This window comes from Octopus bimaculoides, chromosome 5 (genome assembly GCF_001194135.2).
Source record: "Octopus bimaculoides isolate UCB-OBI-ISO-001 chromosome 5, ASM119413v2, whole genome shotgun sequence".
NCBI lineage: Eukaryota > Metazoa > Mollusca > Cephalopoda > Octopoda > Octopodidae > Octopus > Octopus bimaculoides.
In genome coordinates this window covers 9,359,760-9,372,356 of record NC_068985.1, presented here as the reverse complement: position 1 = coordinate 9,372,356, position 12,597 = coordinate 9,359,760, and the positions used below count along the sequence as shown (strand labels likewise).

Below are 12,597 nucleotides of genomic sequence, written 5' to 3'. Positions count from 1 at the left end.
AGGGGAGCAATACCACCCAATTTGGGAAGAGTGGTACTTCTAGAAAAAAAAAAAAAAAAAAGAAACAAAAACCAAATCAATAATCATGTTGGCTTACATCCCATCTACTGCAGTCACCAATGTTGTCTAATCTTTCCTGAGTCTTGCCACTGCATCCACAAATGTAGAGCTGTAAGAGAGAGAATAACCAAAATGAGAATATTATGAATGAACTGTTTTCATGTCTCTACAAAAGAGCCAAAATCTTCACCAGCTTCTTTGAGTGTTTGTTTGCGAGATACCCAAAAAAAACTGTGATGCTACAAAACTTGTGCACTTGCATTCTTCATTTTTTATATTTTCAATACGTTAATCAAAGTAGCAAGTAAATGAGGACAGTAGTGATTAGCTATGAAACTCCCAGACAGACATATTAATTAGTCAGGATAGGAGGTGAGGGTACTGACCATCAATTCTATAGATTGGTCATGGGCAAACTGCACCCTGCAGGACTTTCTGAATGGCATGCTTAAGAAAAAAAAAAAAGGAATTTTATTCCGAAATATCATTGGACTATGGATAACTAAATTACAACAAGTATATAGTCCATTTTTTGTATTATAGTGCATTGCTGTACCATTCAAAACTTTTTTATTTTTTACAAAAAATACCTTGAATTTTTTCATAGTATGGACATTTCTCATGTGGTCCGCTTCTTGTAGAAGGTTTCCCATGCATGCTGTGGACACTACCAAACTTGTACGGCTAATGTGTGTGCAGCTGTGAGGGAAAATCGTCGAATCACCATCCGTGAGTTGTCAGAGGATGTGTAGATTAGTTACAGTTCAGTTCAGTCTATTATCACTGAAGATTTGGTATGAGACACGTGTCTGCCAAGTTTGTGCCAAAGCTGGTTTCGGCTGACCAAAAAGACACTCGGGTTTCACTTGCACAAGATCTCAATTGTGTTGAGAAAGATGAAAAACCTTTTGAAAACTTTGCATAGGCCTCTGAACTGGTATCGCCAAGCTTTTAGCAAAATTTGATGCAGATTCTCTGCTCAGCTTTCTCTGTAATGGTCAATGGGACAATCACATGCTACACACCTTCCTTCCAAGCACTGCTGTAAACAATGGAAGTGAGCTGAAGGTCAATCTGTGCAGTTTGGCTTCTTTACTATGGCAACAGTTCGGACACTTATTGATCAGGTCACGTATTTCTAAGCTCTTACAGCTAATACAGTCATACAAATGCATTTGGTGAGAAACTGCATGGTTTTATGATGGCCATCAGAGCCTGTATAAGCCTGACTCTGATGTTTTATTCTTAGTTTCAGCTCTCATTGACATCTTAAATTGCATTTAGGAGTCTGTTTGTATCATTTTGTGCAAGGGAAACAAGGAGAGGTCATAACATTTGACACTTAAGTGTCTGGGTGAGGAAGAGCTAATTGACATGTCGTTTAATACCAAGAGCAACTCAGATTGAGCAAACAGATCTTATGAATCAAAACTGTTCCAGCCATGACCACACAGTTTTATTTTCAGATATGATGTCTCTGGATCTACAACATCTAGTGTGTATGTCCAAATATTTCGATGGTGTGGTTGTAATTTGGCTGGGATTTAGTTGCTATTTCCAGCCGGTTGAGTGTCCTTGTAGGGTAAGGCAAAAGAGAAAGAAGTCTGTGGAAGAAAAACCTTTGTTATTTAAGAAGCCAGTATGAAAATAGCAACTGCTATTAATAAGGCCCACTGGATGTGGAAAGGCGATATGCAACAGGTTGGGAGGGGGGGGGCGTATGGAGGTACCGGAAAAGGAAGCAGAGGAGAAATAGTAACAAGGAAGACTGTGATACTGATAAGCTTGTTTCCCAACCAGATGGTCCAGGGTTCAGTCTCACTGCATGGCACCTTGAGCTGGGGCCTTCTATTGTTTCAGGCCAACCATAGCCTTGTAAATGGATTTGGTAGATGGAGACTGTAAGAAGCTGGCCATGTGTATGTGTGTGTGTATATATATAGCTATGAGTGCGTTTTTGTCTCACATCACCACATATCAACCAGTGTTGGTGTGTTTACATCCCTGTAGCTTAGTGGCTCGGCAAAAGAGACTGATAGAATAAGTATCAAGTTTAAAAAAAAAACAAGTACTGGGGTCACCTCATTCGACTAAAAATTCTTCAAGGTGGTGCCCCAGCATGGTCGCAGTCTAATGCCTGAAATGAGTAAAAAATACTTAATGTTTGTGACATTACCTGAAGGGGGTTCTCCGCACGTCGGTTCAGTGAGTAGCAGCTCTGTAACTGCTTCACAAGCTTCATGACATCCTGGAATTGAACAAAATAAATACGTTATTTACATTTGATGGATATTTGTCCTCATCTTGTTTGTTGTCAACAACGTTTCGGCTGATATACTCACGGGCATATGACATAGTGGTTAAAAGTGCGGGTTACTAACCCCAACTTTCCGAGTTCAATTCCAAGCAGTGACCTGAACAATAACAATAATAATAATAATAGTAGCATTGAAAATTACCTTAGGAATGATAACCCAGGTTCGAAATTTCCCCAAGACACCTGATGAAGGCTGGAGGGTATATCAGCCGAAACGTTGTGTTAACAACAAACAAGATAAGGACAAATATCCGTCAAATGTAAATAATGTACACAATTCCTATTCTCTTAAATATAGAACTGAATTAAATATGAATATAAAAAAATGCACAATTTCAAGAACTAAGGAATTTTTAGCTGATTCTAAGAGTAATTAGAATTCGGTAGGCATAGATAACAGGGTTATTACATCACCATCGTACCACTGTCCACCTACCCGTGGTCGTATGGGTCAGACAGAATTTCATCAAGGCAGATCTTCTACAGTGAGGTCTCCTCCCTGTTGCCTATCATTACCTGTTTCAAAGGAAGGTAATATTTCCCCAAGACCGGACATGTTTTCATGGAAGATTGGATATGAAAGACATTGTTAGCAAGGAGATAGCAACACACGCATATGTATATTCCAGGAACATGCCTCCTAGGTTAGCAGTGCCTACCTTGAATAAAATAGATCGATAGCAACATTTTCCTTTTATAGCAAAATATGCACCTAATTCAATAAAATTATGAAGGTTACTCTGATTCATCATCATCATTATTGTTTAACGTCTGCCTTCCATGCTAGCATGGGTTGGACAATTTGACTGAGGACTAGCGAGCCAGATGGCTGCACCAGACTCCATTCTGATCTGGCAGAGTTTCTACAGCTGGATGCCCTTCCTAACGCCAACCACTCTGAGAGTGTAGTGGGTGCTTTTACGTGCCACCGGCATGGGGGCCAGTCACATGGTACTGGCAACGGCCATGCTCAAAATGGTGTTTTTTACGTGCCACCTGCACAGGAGCCAGTCCAGTGGCATTGGCAACAACCTCGCTCAAATGTTTTTTCAAGTGTCAGTAAGGCGACGCTGTTGCCCCTGCTTTTCAATCTCAGTATTTAAGCTATGCATAATACTGCTGTAGTACACGTACTGCGTACACTCCTACAACACTGTTTCCTTTACGTGTTATAAAGGCAGAAGTAAATCTGCCTTCAACTCAGTCACACAGCTGTGTTTCGCTTATTTTTTGTGTTTTACTACTTAAATGTCACCAACTGCCTACCCTGAGTAATTACTGATGGCTAATGCCTGGTATATATGATGATGGATGTCCATTCATAAGGGCAAGAGTAGAAGACACGCAAGGTGCCACACAGTGGGACTGAACCTGGAACCCATGAGGTTGGGAAGCAGACTTCTTACCACACAACCACACTTGTGCCTATTCATGGAAACAACTTTCATCACCATCATCGCTTAACGTCTGCTTTCCATGCTGGTATGGGTTTGATGGTTTGACTGAGGACTGGCAAACCAGAGGCTGCACCAGGCTCCAATCCACTAATGTCAACCAATCCGAGAGTATAGTGGGTGCTTTTTACAGCCAGGCAGCACTGGCATCGACCACGCACAAATCGTGCATTTTACGTGCCACCAGCACTGGCATCGACCACGCACAAATTGTGCATTTTACGTGCCACCAGCACTGGCATCATTATTTAATGTCCATCTCCTATGTTGGCATGGATTAGACAGCTTGATAGAATCCAAAGAGCCAGCAGACCGTGCCAAGTTTCAATGTCTGCTTTGACTTGTCTTCTATAGCAGGATCCCTTTCTTAATGCCAAACGCTGACGCTAACCGCCAATGACAATGATTAAAATAGAGAATTATATCGAAATCAAACCAAATTCGACGACTGGCACCCATGCCAACCGCTCCTTCATTGGACACTAAACTCTGTTTGTGAAGACCTGTTGGGGCAAGTGAAATCGAAATTGAACCATATTCGATGAATGGCACCTGTGCCAGTGGAGCACTAACAGCACCGTCTGAGCGTGATCATTGCCAGAGCAGCTGTCTGGCTTCCGTGCCAGTGGCACGTGAAAAAACACTTGAGCTAGGTCGTTGTCAGTGTCGCTGGACTGGCTCCTGTGCAGGTGGCACGTAAAAGCACCCACTACACTCTGGGAGTGGTTGGCGTTAGGAAGGGCATCCAGCTGTAGAAACTCTGCCAGATCAGATTGAAGCCTGGTGCAGCCATCTGGCTCACCAGTCCTCGGTCAAATCGTCCAACCCATGCTAGCATGGAAAGCGGACGTTAAACAATGATGATGATGATAACACTAATAATATTGGAAAGATAATGTTGGCAAGACCTACCTTTTCAGACATGAAACTATCAAATGAACAGTCAATGACAACTTTCATTTGGCATTTAGATTGCTTCATGGAATTTTGTTTCAAAGCTTTTCTAGAGGGACCCACATCGAGCCCTTTCTCAACTGCTTCTGCTTTACGTTTCTTCTTTTTCAGCCGTTCATGTTTCCTGAAAATATATTAAACAAACATAGATGGAACTGTATCTACTTTACACATTTCAACTAGCCATTTTTATATATTGTGCCACCTGACTGGCACTCATGCTGGTAGAATGTAAAAAGCACCATTTGTGTGTGGTCGATGCCAGTGCCACCTGACTGGTACCCACGCCAGTCACATGTAAAGAGCACCATTTGAGTGTGGTTGATGCCAGCACCCCCGCTCTGACTGGCTCCTGTGCCTGTAGCATGTAAAAATCACCATCTGAATGTGGCCGATGCCAGTGCCGCCTGACTGGCTCCTGTGCTGTAGAAACACTGCCAGATCAGATTGGTGCCTGATGCGGCCACCTGGCTTGCCAGCCCCTAGTCAAACTGTCCAACCCATGCCAGCATGGAAAATGGACATTAACAATGATGATGATGATGAAGGGCAGTGTAAGACAGAATAGGGGTAGAGATATGGGGAAGAGTGGATGGGTAGGTAGGTAGGTATTAAAGGAGTGACAGATGGTTAGAGATGGGGATAGAGGAGAAGAATGCAGGAAGTGGTGAATACCATTTGGGAAAGGGAAAGAAATATAATAGGGTCAGGTGGGGGGAGGTGATTAGTGAGAAGACAAAAGAAAAAGGGGTGGGTGGAAAGCAACAGTAATAATAACACTGGAGACTGATGAATAAATGGGTCTCCATATGTGTATATGCAAATCTGGTCTTGGTATTTGCTCACTGATTGCAAACAAAGCCACCATTCATACAAAATGGCGTCATTTGTCAGAAACCATCATCATCGTTTAACGTCTGCCTCAATAAACTCCGTCCAACTCATGCAAGCAAGAAAAAGAGGATGCTAAACAAGGATGATAATAACACTAACACAGACTATCAAGTGTGTCATTTACTAAGATGGCTGGATATGATTTCATGAAGCTTCAGCTATTAATTCTAGAAGGTCAACCGACCATATACGGGTCCCTTATGAAAATATATATCATATTAATTGCTATTTCTGCTTTATTGCTTTGTGTTCATTCATCTTTAGACACAACTTTGTTGTATTTGTATTGAATAACAATAAACAAACTGGAATGTGTTGCTTGCTTGTCTTCTCAAATGAGGACAACAATAACACATACATCTGCACACATATTCTAGTGAAAATGAATTCCATATGTGGCCAAAGATTCCATTAAAAATCTGTTTTTTTCTTTTAATACTATGCTATTCTCAACTTTGCAGTCAAATTAAAAACATTTCAACATTTCCCAAGCTAACCTGGAAGTAAATGTCTATCTCTGTGTAACATAACCGACATTTGTAACTTTCAAAAACAGCAACGGGAATCTGTATTTTAATACAATTCTCAATAGCTTAGTTGACTTCAAGTAATTTTATGCTCAACTTCCATAAAGGACAAGCATATCATCAGTGGGTTCTGCATTTCCTTATAAAGTTATATAAATGTTAGGCTGTTAAAATTCCTGTTAAGGTTGCGTGTTAAACATGATATCTAATCATTACCATCGGTGAGATGGAGTTCATTGAGGCAGATTTTCTATGGCTGGATGCTTTCCCTGTTGCCAACATTCACCAGTTGTCAAGTGAACTATTTCTCCTTGGCTGGAAATATTCTCATAGGAGACTAGAAAAAAAAATGGCACCTGCTTACAAGTATCACCTGCCAAGACAAACACACACGCATGCACGTATGGCAAGTTTTTTTCAGTTTCTGTCTACTAAATCCACTTCAGTAGGCCTGGGGCTATAGAAGTTCAAAGTTCCATGCACTAAAAAATATCTTTGAAGAGTTTCGAAGAAAACTGAATCATTTTTTCTTGAAAATTTAAATTAGGATTAACAATAAACAGGGTACCCACCACAGGGTAGAGCCACTCACTATGGAATTACTTAAGAAACGAGCAGGCATGGCTGTGTGGTAAGATGTTTGTTTCTCAACCACATGGTTCTGGGTTCAGTCCCACTGTGTGACAGCTTAGGCGAGTGTCTTCTGCTATAGTCTGAGGCTGACCAAAACTGAAAAAAATCTGTTGTGTTTGAGTGAATGTGTACAACCCTTACTCATTAACGTTTTCTCAGATTCCTTGAGTTCTGAGTGTTTCCTCACGTCTGTCCACAAGGCTTTGCTTTGTGGGCACGAGGTGTTTTGGTATCCAGAAGACCCAAAAGGCAGGTAAGGCTATGTAAGTGCTACGGAAGGACCGTTGTTATGCTCCTGGTTAAATAAGGAGTCTAAGGCAGGTCGTCGTAGTCATCAACATCACCGTTTAACGTTCGCTTTCCATGCTGGCATGGGTTGGATGGTCTGACTGAGGACTGGTGAACCAGAAGGCTGCATCATGCTCAATCTAATCTGGCAAAGATTCTACAGCTGGATGCCCTTCCTAATGCCAACCACTCCAAGAGTCTTAGTGGGTACTTTTTATGTGCCATTGACCATAACTATGCTCTCACCTGACTTAACAGGTCTACACAAGCACGGTATATCGCCAAGGATCTTGGTCACCTGTCACTGCCTTTATGAGGCCCAGTGTTCGAATGGTGCTTTTTACATACCACCGGCACAGGTGCCACTGGCATTAACCCCGAAAGGATGAAAGGCAAAGTCAACCTTGGCGGAATTTGTATAATAATAATAATAACAAAATTCCTTCTGATTCCCAAGGCAAAGATAAAAGAACATTACAAGAAAGAATTACAAAAACACTGCAGTTAATGATAAGAATTCGGCATATAACTTCTCATAACTTCTTTAGTCATTGGAATTTTCAGAAATTTTTTGCTAACTTGTATTCTACACACAAGAATTCACATGACTATGCAAAAAACAAAAAAAACGAAAAATTTTTAAATTTTTCGAATATTTAAAAAAAAAATCAGTTTAAAACACGGACAGTTCAAAATTTTGGCTTAAATCCCGGCAACGGACCATTAAATGTGCTTATGGGGCGAAATAATTCGGAAAACATCAAAATGTCAGATTGCCGAACAAACGAGGAGAGTATGAATGAGGTGGTCATGAGATGTGCTAAAAATAACAGCTAAATAATCCTTAAATCAAGCAACAATTTTTCTTTTCTATTTTTTTTTTTTTGCATAATCGTATGAATTCCCATGTGTAGAATACGAATTCGAAAAAATTTTTCTGAAAACCACCCAAAATAAAAGTTATGTGGTGGGGTTATATGCCGTACGTAAATGAGAATTCCACCCAGAAGGCATTATAAAAAAAAAGGTACAGTTGATGATATTTCTTTCTGTTATAGACACAAGACATGAAATTCTGGAGAAAGGAATCGGTCGATTACATCAGATTTCTTTAGGTAGGGAGTTGAACAACTGGGGGCGAAGGTAAAGAATACGTACACTGGTGGGTAGGTTTAGAGTCAGGGGTTAGGATTAGGGTTTTTGTTACGCCGAAAACCAGTGTTGTACGTATTCTTTACCTCCGCCCAACTGGGGAACCTTCGTTAGTTTAGCAATTATTTTATTTTATTTTTTTTTGCAAGTTTCAGCAGAAGTCCTTTTTATATATATTTTTTTTTAAGCAGGCAGTTGAATAGTTAAGAACCTCTAAATATCAGATTGGTACAATAGTATTTTTGCTCGTGATTTCGAAAGTGGTATATTTGGAAGCTGGTAGTATCTATCGGTTACATCAGTTTTGGAAGGGTTAGTCAACTACATCGACCCCAATAAGACGAAAAGCAAAATCGACCTCGGTGGAACACGAAGTCGGACGAAATGCCGCTCAGCTTTTTTGGCTGGCGAGCAACAGATGACGGTCACATTACAAGGAAGAATTACAAAAAGTGCAGATAATAATAATAATAATTTATTTGGTAAATTTTCAGATTAACTACCGCACGATATTCACTAGGGTATGAGGGTTAGGATTACGGTTAGGGTATTCCGTCCCTAACACTAACCCTAAAATCCTAACCCTGACCCTAAAACCCTAGTGAAGATCGTGCGGGTGTTAATCTGAAAATTTACCATTTATTTATTAATAACGTTTGAGGGACATAAAAAAATATGAATTACAAAATAGTTGGGGACAGTAGCTGTAATTAAGTGTGACAGAAAATAACATTTCTCACGATGAGCAAACAAGGGAGACATAATGTGGAAGAAATAGCAAATAACTTTCAAACCACACAGAAATATTTTAAGCAAAGGAAGAACACGTTGAGTATTGAGGTCCAAGACACCTTAGAATAAAAAAAGGGAGGGGGTATATCACAAATAGAATACATTTAATTACAGTTCTGCTGGACAAGGGTTGAATAATATGACTTTAATTACAACACTTACCGTTTTTCTTTCTTCACTAATAACCATCTTTCACGTTTCTTTAATTTCCGAAGTTGATTTTTCGACAAACCATTTCTATTCTGAGATTCGTCTTTTATTCCTTCTGCTTCTTCTTCTTCTTCGGCAGGAGTATCCACGATCTCCTCCGTCTGTTTGTCTTCACTGGACATACCTGTGTCTCTCCTCCACTCTCTACTTCTTAATTACAAACACCGCGTGGAGGAAATATCACGTGCTTTCAGCTTTGACAATAACACAGCCTTCGTACAAAGGTGATAAATTAGCTTTACTCTCCACATAAAGGTTGTAGGCTGGCAGAAAACTTTGTGGAGATGAGTTACGTCCCTTTAATTCCCAATTTGATTTCTTGCTAATCTTCAACTTTCTGTTGCTATCTTTTGCTAAAATATGTTGTCGGCACTCCGTCGGTTACGACGACGTGGGTTCCAGTTGATCCGATAAACGGAACAGCCGGCTCGTGAAATTAACGTGCACTCCACAGACACGTGTACTCTTAACGTAGTTCTCGGGGATATTCAGCATGACAGTGTGACAAGGCTGACCCTTTCAATTACAGGCACAACAGAAACAGGAAGTAAGAGTGAGAGAAAGTTGTGGTGAAAGAGTACAACAGGGTTCGCCACCATCCCCTGCCGGAGCCTCGTGGAGCTTTAGGTGTTTTCGCTCAATAAACACTCACAAGGCCCGGTCCGGGAATCGAAACCGCGTTCCTATGACCGCGAGTCCACTGCCCTAACCACTGGGCCATTGCACCTCCACTTTGCTAAAATAAAATACCAGCTAAATACACAACTTAGTATAATCGATTTCACCTCTAAGTGCAAATTTGAAGCCTAGTAATGCATATCTCTACACATGTGACCACACCATCGTCACGATGTATGTGTAGGGAAGTGGTTATACACCATTAGGTGTACACCGCTTCCGTACATTAAATTTCTAGAAGAAACAACGGAACGCAGATTCTGAACAACATAACAACATTTATTTACAGTGGAATTCAGTTCACGCTTGGAGGGAATTCGGTAGCTCATCGCCCTCGGTTGCTGAGACGCCTCCTGAATGATTTCCGTGGTTATTTGTGAAGCTCTGGTGCTGACATGTGAGAGAGCTCTGTTGGACGTCTTGGCTCGACGGGGATCAGTCAACGACGAGACTAAGAAAAGGCGCCAAAGCTGGGTGTCGAACTCTACGCATGTGCATGAGACTCTTCCTGTATTCCTCCGGAACTAGTCCCTGCGCATGCGTGGATAAAACTCCGGACATTGAACATATAACAGTCGTCTGCTATAAGTTGTCACTACATATGTATATATGCAGGCCAACAATTTCTTTCTTTCTCGTATGAAATTCCGATTGAATCCTAATCTACACCGTCGTAAAGATATTTCTAGAAAATTTCCTAAAAAGATATCCGTTTAGGGGCAGGCGTGGCTGTGTGGTAAGAGGCTTGCTTCCCAATCACGTAGTTCCGTGTTCATTCCCACTGCGTGGCACCTTGGGCAAGTGCCTGCTATTATAGCATGGGGTCGACCAAAACCTTGCGAGTGGATTTGGTAGATGGAAACTAAAAGAAGCCCGTCGTATATATGTGTTTGTCTTTGAGTTTGTGTTTGACAACCGGTGTTGATGTGTTTATATCCCATGACATAGCGGTTCGACAAAACAACCGATCAAATAAGCAGCTGGGCTTTAAAAGAAAAACAACTGGGGTCGACTGGCTCGACTAAAAATTCTTCAAGGCGGTGCTCCAGCATTGACACATTCTAATGACCAAAACAAGTAAAAGATGAAGGAGAAAAGATTTCGCAGAAAGTTATGAGGAAACAAAGTCAATGGGGGAGGGGGACGCAGTTGTGTAGTTATGCCAGTCAGTTAGTCTTTTACTTGTTTCAGTCATTTGACTGCAGCCATGCTGGAGCACCGCATTAAGTCAAACAAATCGACCCCAGGACTTATTCTTTGTAAGCCTAACACTTATTCTGTCGTTCATTTCGCCGAACCGCTAAGTTACGTAAACACACCAGCATCGGTTTTCAGGCGATGGTGTGGGGACAAACACAGATACACACACACACCAAATACACACACACACACACACACACACACACACACACACACACACACACACACACACACACACACACACGACGGGCTTCTTTCAGTTTCCATCTACTAAATCCACTCACAAGACTTTGGTCGGCCCGAGGCTACTGCAGAAGACACTTGCCCAAGGTACCACGCAGTAGGACTGAACCCAGAACCATGCGGCTGGGAAGCAAGCTTCTGACCACACAGTCGCTCCTACGCCTATGAATTCATTTGGAATGTGGCAGGGTTTCTCTGTAACATTACAAATGTCGTTAAGTTATAAGATTTTTAATCAATAATAATGGGAACAAACGTTCCCATTATATTAAGCTAACCATCGTAATTTATTATTCTATCACATGAAATATTGTTGGTACTATTAAAAGTAATAGAACCAAATTCTTTATCTATTATACAAAAGTCAATGTCTTTGTTCGTGTGTTCGTGTGTTACTTATAAGCTCGAAAACTACTGGACCGATCCTAATGAAATTTGGAACACAAAATTCAAGCCTAGCGGGAAGGGTAATGCCGTATGTTTCATACAATTTTGAGGGGGCAGAAAGAGGGAAGAACTCCCCGTGAAAATTCATATGCTTCGGATTTTGATGAAATTTGAACCATACGTATTAGAAACAAATTAAAAAATATATCCCAAAATTTATTTGGATGATTCTAAGACCCCGTAATGGGGGCTTAACACCAAATTTTAGTCATTTTGCATGGATCAAAATTACTGGAAGGATCCTTATGATATTTGGAACTTCGATTCAATGCACAAGGGTGGGTATAATGCAGTATGTTTGGTTTGAATTTGAGGGGGCTAAAAGGGGGCAGACCCCGCCCCCATGAAAATTCCTTAATATCCGATGTTGATGAAATTTCAACCATAGGTAATTGACACAAATCAAGAAGTATTCCCAAAGTTTTCGCTTCTCATGAGGACTCTAAGACCCCCTAATCCTTTTTTATGATCCAAAACAAGGTTAAAAGTACTGAATGGATCTTTATGAAATTTGGAAATTATATTCTATGCATAAGGGCGGGTGTAATGCAGTACATGTTTGAAAGTTAGGGGGGTATAGATGAAGCCATAACCCCCATGAAAATTCATATATTTTTGCTGTTGATGAAAATTTAACCATAGATATTAGACACAAATGAAGTAATATTCCTAAAATTTCAACTTCTTAGGAGGTTAGTAAGACCCCTTAATGGGGGATTAACCCTCACAATTTAGTCGTTTTTCCTAA

The 12,597-nt window shown here is 40.8% G+C and overlaps 1 protein-coding gene across 1 annotated transcript in view; it reads right to left on the bottom strand.

Annotated features, from left to right (window-relative positions):
* The window catches only part of LOC106877295 (tRNA methyltransferase 10 homolog A), a 16,135-nt gene extending 6,638 nt beyond the window's left edge, over nucleotides 1-9,497 (bottom strand). The window contains exons 1-4 of the mRNA XM_014926164.2: nucleotides 9,234-9,497; nucleotides 4,744-4,909; nucleotides 2,237-2,308; nucleotides 98-169 (exon numbers count right to left, since the gene is read on the bottom strand). Of these exons, the coding sequence (XP_014781650.1) occupies nucleotides 98-169; nucleotides 2,237-2,308; nucleotides 4,744-4,909; nucleotides 9,234-9,403 (480 nt within the window). The 5' untranslated portion in view covers nucleotides 9,404-9,497. The remainder of the gene's footprint in view (nucleotides 1-97; nucleotides 170-2,236; nucleotides 2,309-4,743; nucleotides 4,910-9,233) is intronic.
* Between the last annotated feature and the right edge of the window lie 3,100 nt (nucleotides 9,498-12,597).